Raw genomic sequence first — 11,676 nt, 5'->3', positions numbered from 1 at the left:
GTGACTGCAGTAATTCATATTCTTAGCTCTTTCGGCAAAGTCACGTTGAAGGGAAACAATAAAATAATAAAATATATATACAAAACAATAAAAATTCTCACGACGTTTCGACCATAACATAACGACCGTTTGTGTTATGGTCGAAACGTCGTGAGAATTTTTATTGTTTTATATGTATTTTATTATTTTATTGTTTGCCTTCAACGTGACTTTACCGAAAGAGCTAAGAATATCACTAAAAGATGTCCGTTTTTAATGACGCTTGCCGCCCCAACATTTTTGTTCCCGCATTCAGGAGCCGTCGAGGGTGACAACAGGGGTCGTGCCATTTCCCATCGCCGGTTTTTAAACTACCCGTCGAGCTACGAGCTACGAGCCCCGGGATCCCTTCGACGCCTTGAAAGGAGGAGAAGGCCTCGACGTTTCTTGAGCGATCTTTAACAAGAGACCCCCGGGCGGACTCGTCCCTCGCAAAAGCATTCTTTTCACCCCAAATCGCCCCGTATTTTTCCGCCGGGTCGATGCCGAACGTCGTAGACTTTCGGGCCTCCCGCAGGGCGTCGGCGGCGGCGAGACGCTCCGCCCCCCCGATGCCCCGCTTCGACCGGATCCCGCGACCGTCGGCCTCGAAGATGCAGAGCGAATCGGCCAGGCTGCTGTCGTTCTCCAAGGGGTGGCCCCGGTCGTCCCCCGTGCGGCCCGCGGACTTGGCGCGGGCCGGACTCTACCGCATGGGCTTCAGCGACCTGGTGGCCTGCTTCCGCTGCGGCGGGATGATGCATCGCTGGGAGGAGGGGGACGACCCCGCTCGGGAGCACGCCAGGCACTTCCCCGCCTGCGCTCGCGCGGTGGGTGACGCCAGCGACGGCGCCGGTGACGTCCTGACGCTTGTTTTGGGGGGGCGAGGCCGGGTCTATCCTAAAACTAGTGCGGGGTGCCCCTGAGAATTTGCAACGATTGGCACGAAGAGATGTGCCTCGGGGTTCTGGGTACCGATTGGAGATAATTCTAGGCGTGTTTAGACGACGATGGCGAACGAGCGGAGACCCTTTGGCTCGTTGAATCCATTGACGCGCATTCGCGGTCAGATTCGTGTTATATTAAAAAAACGATAGTCCAAAAACAAGTGTGAACATTTCTTTGTAAGCACCCTGTGCTAACACAGTTATTCTTGACCTGGCGAGGGCCCTACTCAGCGCTGCGATGACGTAGCTATTTGTTTCAGATGCCGACCCTCTCCGTCACGCAAAGCAGCGACGTTGCTCAGCGAAGCGGGCTCAGCATCGTTGCGTGGACATTTATATTTGCCGAATACCCTCGCACGTGGTGACCACGGGGGGAACAGAGAGAGAGAGAGACGGAAACTCCAAATAGGCAGAAGCAGGTGTCAGGGTCGGGTTTCGAGCCCATGACCTCCTGCATACCAGGCGAGGTCGTTCACATCTCCTGGCTACCGCTGCGCCCTTGTAGATGAGTCTCAGTTCTTCAATGCTTTGTGCCTATAACCATGTTCAATGATGAGACTTTCCCGCTCCCCGCGCTGAAGAGTCGGCTCGCTCATTTGACAGCAGAGCCACGGCAACAAAATCAATTAAACTCTGCCCACCGTTGTAAAGACGTTGCAGCTGCCGTGCCGTAGAGGTGGTCACGTGGATTTCGGATTAACCGGGGCAACGTATTTGTTCGGTTAAAGCGCCACGTGACTTGTAATAAAAATGTCCAAGAATTAACCATTGTTGTATAAACTGTTTTTAGATTATATTCTTAGTTTTTTCGGTAAAGTCACGTTGAAGAGAAACAACAAAATAATATATATAAAACAATAAAAATTCTCACGACGTTTCGACCATAACTCAAACGGTCATCTTCAGGTGGACTTCAGGGGAATATCCACGAGTTCTTAATCTCCGTCAAAATCTCAGGTGTGCGGTTCATCTGCAAATCGAACAAACCGCGCGCGGATCATCCAGAGTGTACTGTAATTCAAATCAAGATTCTACTGTAATGTTATCTTCTCTATAAATTCCCCCACCTGTTGTATATGCCGGGTCTTGAAAATTTTAATAAAAATAATAAAAATGAAATGAAATTTGGAAAAATGCGTAATTATCCGAAATAACGTTAATTGATGTAATTATGCGCATAAGTTATGCTAGTTATGGAGATGTAATCGTATTAAGTCATGTAAATGACTTAACCTTTTTAGGCCAGTCTAAAAAGGTTTTGTTTCGAAGATGTCGTTTAAAAAAAAACGATTCCAATGCCCTCACGGCTTCCTGGGGAGCCTTTCCAAAGGGCGGGGACAATTCGATGAGCTCACTGCGTCACCGTCGTCGCCGTCGACGCTGCCGTCGCAGTCGTCATCGTCGTCACCGTTGTCGTCGTTGCGTTTGTCCCTGGGTGGCGCCTTTTCCCCGCAGGCCCCGTTGCCGCCGGCCACTCAGGATCGCGCCGACTCCGGACTGAGTCCAGAGATGCGTTCGTTCGGGGCGCGACTCAGATCTTTCGCGAGCTGGCCGTACACCGCCAATGTGTCCCCGCCTGAACTGGCCTACGCAGGCTTCTACTATTCCGGTACGGTTTGTGCTGCTGCTGCCGCTGCGTAGAAGTGGGTGGAGGCCGGCCTTCCCCGGCGCTGTAGTCGTCCCCGTTTTGTGGGGGGAGGGGCGGCTCTTTGGGGGCAAGCGCCACGGTGGCTCGGAGATGTTGGCTACCTCGCCTGGAAGGCAGGAGGTGGTGGGTTCCATCCTGACGCCTGATGTGTATTTGGAATTTTCGTGCCTCTCTCCCCGTGGTCGCGTGGATTTTTTCTGCCGGTCCTCCGGTTTTTTCCTTGCACATTTAGAAACACGCGTTTAGAGTATTTGGCTGCATTTAAATTCTCATGCGATAAGCCACTTCGTTGAGCTATCGTTTGTGATAGCCAGGTGGTCACCTCTGAAAAAGAGCTAAATAGCAACTCAATGGTCCTAACACCTGGTATCATAAAATAGTATCAATGTTGGTTAATAGTTTTGGTCAAACACCTGAGGGAGGTCAGAATCAGAATATTTATCTATACTGGAGGAATCCATTGAGCTGTGAAGCTCTTTTTCGCATGATGTCCAGTCCGGGCACGGGGGGTAAGAACGTCACGGCAACGAACGGTTTACAAAAACACGATAGGAGTGCGAAGTCCTGTCGGTTCCAAACGTGTTGTAGAGTGTGTACACGAAACACGGGGAATGCCTTTACAAGTTGTATAATCTCCTGAAGATTTAGATGCCACTGGTTCGTCACGTTCTGTAGATGTAGATGCCACTGGTTCTTCACGTTCTGTAGATGTAGATGCCACTGGTTCGTCACGTTCTGTAGATGTAGATGCCACTGGTTCGTCACGTTCTGTAGATGTAGATGCCACTGGTTTTTCACGTTCTGTAGATGTAGATGACGCTGGTTCTTCACGTTCTGTAGATGTAGATGCCACTGGTTTTTCGTATTCTGTAGATGTAGATGCAACTGGTTCTTCACATTCTGTAGATGTAGATGATGCTGGTTCTTCACGTTCTGCAGATGTTGATGCCACTGGGTTCTTCACATTCTGTAGCTGTAAATGCCACTGGTTCTTCACGTTCTGTAGATGTAAATGCCACTGGTTTTTCACGTTCTGCAGATGTTGATGCCACCACCTCCAACTATTGTGAGGCGGTTGAACTTAGGACTCTCGGTCCGAACGGGCAACTGGATGGGTTTGTTTATCTCTGAAAAGTCGACAGTGTCGATAAGTAGGGGAGAGGTCCCTGTAACGTGTTTTCTATTTTGAGTAGGTTACGGAGATCTTGTGAAGTGCTTCAGCTGCGACGGTCATCTACAAGAGTGGGCGCTGGGAGACAGCGCTTGGCATGAGCACGCAAAGTGGTTTCCCAGGTGAGGCGTTTGGCACCTGCTGCGCCCGTGAAATTTATATATATACAGTAAGGGAAAAAAGTATTTGATCCCCTGCTGATTTTGTACGTTTGCCCACTGACAAAGAAATTATCAGTCTATAATTTTAATGGTAGGTTTATTTGAACAGTGAGAGACAGAATAACAACAACAAAATCCAGAAAAACGCATGTCAAAAATGTTATAAATTGATTTGCATTTTAATGAGGGAAAAAAGTATTTGACCCCCTCTCAATCAGAAAGTTTTCTGGCTCCCAGGTGTCTTTTATACAGGTAACAAGCTGAGATTAGGAGCTGAGATTAGGAGCACACTCTTTAAGAGTGTGCTCCTAATCTCAGCTCGTTACCTATAAAAGACACCTGTGCACAGAAGCAATCAATCAAATTCCAAACTCTCCACCATGGCCAAGACCAAAGAGCTCTCCAAGGATGTCAGGGACAAGATTGTAGACCTACACAAGGCTGTAATGGGCTACAAGACCATTGCAAAGCAGCTTGGTCAGAAGGTGACAACAGTTGGTGCGATTATTCGCAAATGGAAGAAACACAAAAAACTGTCAATCTCCCTCGGCATGGGTCTCCATGCAAGATCTCACCTCGTGGAGTTGCAATGATCATGAGAACGGTGAGGAATCAGCCCAGAACTACACGGGAGGATCTTGTCAATGATCTCAAGGCAGCTGGGACCATAGTCACCAAGAAAACAATTGGTAACACACTACCTCGTGAAGGACTGAAATCCTGCAGTGCCCACAAGGTCCCCCTGCTCAAGAAAGCACATATACATGCCCGTCTGAAGTTTGCCAATGAACATCTGAATGATTCAGAGGACAACTTGGTGAAAGTGTTGTGGTCAGATGAGACCAAAATGGAGCTCTTTGGCATCAACTCAACTCGCCGTGTTTGGAGGAGGAGGAATGCTGCCTATGACCCCAAGAACACCATCCCCACCGTCAAACATGGAGGTGGAAACATTATGCTTTGGGGGTGTTTTTCTGCTAAGGGGACAGGACAACTTCACCGCATCAAACGGACGATGGACGGGGCCATGTACCGTCAAATCTTGGGTGAGAACCTCCTTCCCTCAGCCAGGGCATTGAAAATGGGTCGTGGATGGGTATTCCAGCATGACAATGACCCAAAACACACGGTCAAGGCAACAAAGGAGTGGCTCAAGAAGAAGCACATTAAGGACCTGGAGCGGCCTAGCCAGTCTCCAGACCTTAATCCCATGGAAAATCTGTGGAGGGAGCTGAAGGTTCGAGTTGCCAAACGTCATCCTCGAAACCTTAATGACTTGGAGAAGATCTGCAAAGAGGAGTGGGACAAAATCCCTCCTGAGATGTGTGCAAACCTGGTGGCCAACTACAAGAAACGTCTGACCTCTGTGATTGCCAACAAGCGTTTTGCCACCAAGTACTAAGTCATGTTTTGCAGAGGGGTCAAATACTTATTTCCCTCATTAAAATGCAAATCAATTCATAACATTTTTGACATGCGTTTTTCTGGATTTGTTGTTGTTATTCTGTCTCTCACTGTTCAAATAAACCTACCATTAAAATTATAGACTGATCATTTCTTTGTCAGTGGGCAAATGTACAAAATCAGCAGGGGATCAAATACTTTTTTCCCTCACTGTAAATATTAAATAATTATGTGTTCCCCAACACATCCATCGCATTATAAGATAATAACAAAATCATAATAAACGCGATAAAATAATAGATATAATGTGTTCCCCAATACAACCATCTCACTATAAGATCATAATATAAATAATAATAATGGTGACATGCTCCCCAATACATCCACCACATTGTACCCAGCCGGTGTAAAATAATGACCCCCCTCCCCCCGCCTCTCTTCCCGCGTCGTTTGCTGAACAGCTGCGTGTTTGTTGGACGACAGAAGGGGGAAGCTTTCGTCCGCGGGTCGACGCGGCCGCCGGTAACAAAACATTTTCTCGCCAACTTTTGGTTTCGCAGGAGAATCGAGTTTAACGCCGGCGTGCGAACACGCCGCACGTACGATTTTTTGTTTAGTTTTTTAACGTTGACCTTGGTCAACTCCGGTCGTTGAACAGACGAGACCAGCCTCGTCTCTTGATGGAGTTTATCAGCGGTCTTGAACACAAATAGACTCAAACTTAAACTTCGCAGGCAGCTTGAAATGTTGTTCATCATTCAGGGGTAAAAATACAAAAATAATGTGGTTTTATTACCAATATGCTTATTGTAAATATAGTAGTGTGTATAGTATAGTAGTGTATAGTGTAGTAGTGCATAGTGTAGTAGTGTATAGTAGTGTAGTGTATAGTATAGTTGTGTATAGTATAGTAGTGTATAGTGTATAATAGTGTATAGTGTAGTAGTGTATAGTGTAATAATGCATAGTGTAGTAGTGTATAGTAGTGTATAGTATAGTATAGTAGTGTATAGTATAGTAGTGTATAATAGTGTAGTAGTGTATAGTGTATAGTAGTGTATAGTGTAGTAGTGTATAGTGTAGTGTATAGTGTAGTGTATAGTATAGTAGTGTATAATAGTATAGTAGTGTATAGTGTATAATACTAGTACAGCTCACAGCGGTGTGTTGGAGAGCCAAGCCACAACATTTAGAATCTGAGTACGACGTTTCACCAGTAATTACAACAACAACGAGCTTCATCAGGCGACAGCCAGATTGAATGTACTCTATAACTATATATATAACTATGGGGATAATCGGTGTTTTTGGCGTAGAGATCCACGGAAATTTTTTTTATTTTATCTTTTTGGATGCTGCGCGATTTTGAGCCGTCTGCAGCTGCCCTGCCCCCCGTCGTTAGCGGCGACAATCGAGAGCCGGCTCTTGTCGTTCCGTTTGGTTTGCCGACACGCCGATTGCAAATCGAGCGCAGAGTAACGGTGCAAAAAGTCGCGATCGTTTTCAACGCGAGCGGTCGTCGCTTGCGTAACTTATCCATTTTTGTCGGTTCTTCTGCGTGACACCGGCGATGATTCTTACACGCGACGATGTTCATCTTTATTTGTCGGTTCAAAGGCTCCGCTACCGGGACAGACGCCGCAGAGTACAACCGCGGAGATTGAGCACGGTAAGACGACGGATCCCTGCGCACTGTATCAGACCCTCACCTGATACAGGTGAGGGTCTGTTACAGGTGAGGGTCTGATACAGGTGAGAGACTGATACAGGTGAGGGTCTGATACAGGTGAGGGTGATACAGGTGAGGGTCTGATACAGGTGAGGGTCTGATACAGGTGAGGGTCTGATACAGGTGAGAGTCTGATACAGGTGAGGGTCTGATACAGGTGAGAGACTGAACCAGGTGAGAGACTGATACAGGTGAGAGACTGATACAGGTGAGGGTCTGATACAGGTGAGAGTCTGATACAGGTGAGAGTCACGACCTCATGTATACCAGACGAGGTGGTCAACATCTCGCCAACTTTGCGCCCCATATGTAAGCAGTCTGGTGATGATCGACCATCACTTTTTGAAACCGCTGAAAGTGTGTGCTGGTGTGCCTGTGTGTGCGTCTGTGTGTGTGTGCGCTTGCGTCTGTGCGTGCGCGCGTGTGTCTCCGTGCGTCTCTGTGTGTCTCTGTGTGTCTCTGTGTGTCTCTGTGTGTCTGCACGTGTGTCTGTGTGTCTCTGTGTGTCTCCGCGTGTGTCTCCGCGTGCGTCTCCGCGTGCGTCTGCGCGCGCTTTTGTCCACAGCAGCGCCATCGACTGAGGAGCTTCTGGACAAGCTGGAAGAGCGGCTGTCCTGCAAGGTGTGCATGGAGCGCGAGGTGTCCACGATGTTCGTGCCGTGCGGACACGTGGCCACGTGCGGCCACTGCGCCCTCTCCCTGAGCCGGTGTCCCGTGTGCCGTGTCGCCGTGAAGACGTCGCTCCGGGCCTTCGTGGTTTAGGCGAACGGCCGGGCGAAGGAGGAGGAGAGAGAAACGACCGCCGGGGATCCCGACCGCCCGTGGCTGCGACCGTCGGGGCGAGTTCGTTGATTAACCCCTCCCCTCTCCCGTGCCGAGGCATAAGCCGGTCGCTGGCGAGCGTTCGGCGTTCGTTTTTTCGCGCAGGGAGGCACGGGGAGGGCAATTTCACTTGGCCACCGGCCTCCACCCATAGAGCAGCCTTTTTTTTGGGGGGTTTCCGGAATGTGAAAGGGTTAATTAATAATGATCAGTGTGGTGGTTTTGAAGGCGTACGATGTCAGACTTGGAAAGTGAAGGAAGTGAAGTTTTAAGACTGTTCTGTAATCTTTGCTTTAACCGGATGGTACGCAAAGTTTACACGCGTTAACAGTTTCTACATTTGGGAGCTATTACATTTAGAACTCTGTGGAGCGCTTATTGCAACGGGTGGAAGGGTCAAAGATTGCGGTGATTTTAAGGCGTACTTACATGTGCGAGTTATTACATTTCTAACTCTGTGGGACAATGCAATGGGTGGCATGGGAAAGCGTTAATAAGAGTGCGTTGATTTTAAGGTGTACGGTGTCAGTCTTGGGAAGTGACGAAGTGAATGTAGATGCACATATACACGTGTAAGCTGTTACACGTGTAACAGCTTACACATATGCATGTGTAACAGCTTACACATATACATGTGTAACAGCTTACACATATACATGTGTAACAGCTTACACATATACACGTGTAAGCTGTTACACGTGTAACAGCTTACACGTGTATATGTGTAACAGCTTACACATATTCACGTGTAGAAAGAACCAAGAACATTCTTCAAGGTTCTTTCGGTCAAGTGACGTGGGGACAAAATAAAATAAATCACGACGTTTCTGTCGCAACACAAGCGACCCCCCATCAGTTGAACTGTACCTGTTCCGCCTGATGACGGTTGCTTGTGTCGCGATGGAAACGTGGTGATGTATTTTATACACCTACCACGTGATGACTTTGAGAGCGTGGATCCCTGCAGTTGCCACGAAAGCTTCAAGTGAAGATTCTCAATGCTGCTTTCAATGTTGCGTTCAGTCAGTGAAACGTCCGCACATTCGAGTCGAGCACCCATTAATGGGCCACGCAAGGCCCAACGCGTAGGCCCGAGGCTTCGCTCTGTAGCTAGTTTGTTCGTCTCGTTATTAAATAATTTTTGATGTCACCAGAGGCCTTGGGAGTCTTGTTGTGTTTAGACTGCGGGAGCAGTGGGAGGGGTTTAAAGAGCTATTAAAGCTCTTGGTTGTCTCTCTCTCTGTCTCTGTGTGAGTCTCTCTCTCTCTGTGTCTGTCTGTGTGTCTATGTTGTGTGTCACTCTCTGTGTGTCTCTGTGTGAGTCTCTCTCTGCTTGTGTGTCTGTGTTGTCTCTCTCTGCTTGTGTGTCTGTGTGTCTATGTTGTGTGTCTCTCTCTGTGTGTCTCTGTGTTGTCTCTCTCTGCTTGTGTGTCTGTCTGTGTGTCTATGTTGTGTGTGTCTCACTCTGTTTGTCTCTGTGTGAATCTCTCTCTGCTTGTGTGTCTGTCTATGTGTCTATGTTGTGTGTCTCTCTCTGTGTGTCTGTGTTGTCTCTCTCTGCCTGTGTGTCTGTCTGTGTGTCTATGTTGTGTGTCTCTGTGTTGTCTCTCTCTGCTTGTGTGTCTGTCTGTGTGTCTATGTTGTGTGTCTCTCTCTGTTTGTCTCTGTATGAGTCTCTCTGCTTGTGTGTCTGTCTGTGTGTCTATGTTGTGTGTCTCTCTGTTTGTCTCTGTGTGAGTCTCTCTCTCTGCTTGTGTGTCTGTCTGTGTGTCTATGTTGTCTGTCACTCTCTGTGTCTCTGTGTGAGTCTCTCTCTGCTTGTGCGTCTGTCTGTGTGTCTATGTTGTCTGTCTCTCTCTGTGTCTCTGTGTGAGTCTCTCTCTGCTTGTGCGTCTGTCTGTGTGTCTATGTTGTGTGTCTCTCTCTGTTTGTCTCTGTGTGAGTCTCTCTCTCTGTGCTTGTGTGTCTGTGTTGTCTCTCTCTGCTTGTGTGTCTATGTTGTGTGTGTCACTCTCTGTGTCTCTGTGTTGTCTCTCTCTGCTTGTGTATCTGTGTGTCTATGTTGTGTGTCTCTCTCTGTGTGTCTCTGTGTTGTCTCTCTCTGCTTGTGTGTCTGTCTGTGTATCTATGTTGTGTCACTCTATGTGTGTCTCTGTGTGAGTCTCTCTCTGTGTGTCTGTGTGTCTATGTTGTGTGTCTCTCTCTGTGTGTCTCTGTGTGAGTCTCTCTCTGCCTGTGTGTCTGTCTGTGTGTCTATGTTGTGTGTCTCTGTGTTGTCTCTCTCTGCTTGTGTCTGTCTGTGTGTCTATGTTGTGTGTCTCTGTGTGTCTCTGTGTGAGTCTCTCTGCTTGTGTGCCTGTCTGTGTGTCTATGTTGTGTGTCTCTCTCTGTGTCTCTGTGTTGTCTCTCTCTGCTTGTGTGCCTGTCTGTGTGTCTATGTTGTGTGTCTCTCTCTGTGTCTCTGTATTGTCTCTCTCTGTGTGTCTATGTTGTGTGTCTCTCTCTGTGTGTTTCTGTGTTGTCTCTCTCTCTGCTTGTGTGTCCACGTGTCTATGTTTTGTCTCTCTCAAATTTATCAATCTTTGGAAGAACGTAATCAACCAGGTGGGGCGTTGATTGTTTTGTTGGCCGACTCTGTGTTATATTGCATTATATTTCCAAGTTTACTATGTTTGTTCTCATTCATTTGTACCTGATGATGGTTGTTTGTGTTGCAATTGAAACGTCGTATTCTATTATTATTAAATTTCATTACCATTACGATTTTCAAGAACGCCAATGTTGGTTTCACTGTTGTTAGATTTACACATTTTGGCCGAGGAGGCGAAAATCCACGAGTTGTTAATTCACGTCAAAATCTGAGAATTAAAGAATCCACAAATTTGGCTGAGTCTGCTGTATCCATCAGTCACTTTCCGCATCAGATATTAACCAACATATCCATGATGCAACGTAACTACTGCAGTCTAACTGCATTTTAAATGGATTAAATAAGCATGGACTGAATGACCATTCATTATGAATATCCTGAGGTAACACCAAAACACACTTTACACACATTCAACAATCTAACAACAATTCTACACTATGTGCCTGTGTTCAACCAAGTTAGCGATCTTAAAACCATTCAAACTCACCACCACCACAACCAAACCACCAGAATCGTAAAATCGAAATCCCAACGAAGCGAACGGCGGTCCACAGAAGTACGTCCTGGCACGAGAAAACATTCCCCGCTCAAACACAAAGAACACCACCACCCATACACTCCACACCACCACCACCACACCACCACCACCACACCCCACACCACCACCACCACACCCCACACCACTACCACACCCCACACCACCACCACCACCACACCCCACACCACCACGCCCCACACCACCACCACCTCCCCTACACCACCACCACCACACCCCACACCACCACACCCCACACCACCACTACCACACCCCACACCACCACCACACCACCACCACCATACCCCACACGACCACCACCACACCCCACACCACCACCACCACACCCCACACCACCACACCACCACTACCACACCCCACACCACCACCACCACACCCCACACCACCACACCCCACCACACCACCACCACCACCACCACACCCCACACCACCACCACCACACCCCACACCACCACCACACCACCACACCCCACCACACCACCACCACCACACCACCACCACATCCCACACCACCACACCCCACACCACCACCACACCACCACTACCACACGAGAAAACATTCCCCGCTCA

The 11,676-nt window shown here is 48.1% G+C and overlaps 1 protein-coding gene across 2 annotated transcripts; it reads left to right on the top strand.

Moving 5' to 3' along the window:
* The first annotated feature begins 207 nt into the window (after positions 1 to 207).
* On the top strand, positions 208 to 10,660 carry LOC116937875 (baculoviral IAP repeat-containing protein 7-B-like). Of its 2 annotated transcripts, none has more exons than XM_076059902.1 (6): positions 208 to 848; positions 2,421 to 2,574; positions 3,807 to 3,906; positions 5,811 to 5,871; positions 6,967 to 7,018; positions 7,647 to 10,660. In XM_076059902.1, the coding sequence occupies exons 1-6, from the start codon at positions 522 to 524 to the stop codon at positions 7,838 to 7,840; spliced, it is 888 nt and encodes a 295-aa protein (XP_075916017.1). In that variant the 5' UTR covers positions 208 to 521; the 3' UTR covers positions 7,841 to 10,660. The 2 variants fall into 2 exon arrangements, with proteins under 2 accessions (XP_075916017.1, XP_032800883.2); XM_032944992.2 differs by having other exon boundaries at positions 7,644 to 10,660.
* The last annotated feature ends 1,016 nt before the right edge of the window (positions 10,661 to 11,676 follow it).

Source organism: Petromyzon marinus, unplaced genomic scaffold (assembly GCF_048934315.1).
Source record: "Petromyzon marinus isolate PM22_M1 ecotype Great Lakes invasive population unplaced genomic scaffold, UKy_Petmar_22M1.pri1.0 PM_G_Scaffold_14, whole genome shotgun sequence".
Lineage (NCBI taxonomy): Eukaryota > Metazoa > Chordata > Hyperoartia > Petromyzontiformes > Petromyzontidae > Petromyzon > Petromyzon marinus.
This window is presented reverse-complemented; position numbering and strand designations above follow the sequence as displayed.

Excerpts from the sequence above, each read along its gene's own strand:
- LOC116937875 (XM_032944992.2), top strand. The coding sequence starts at position 522 with ATGCCGAACGTCGTAGACTTTCGGGCCTCCCGCAGGGCGTCGGCGGCG. Across the intron at positions 849-2,420 it reads TCCCCGCCTGCGCTCGCGCG|GCCCCGTTGCCGCCGGCCAC; the intron begins GTGGGTGACGCC and ends TTTTCCCCGCAG. Across the intron at positions 2,575-3,806 it reads CGCAGGCTTCTACTATTCCG|GTTACGGAGATCTTGTGAAG; the intron begins GTACGGTTTGTG and ends TATTTTGAGTAG.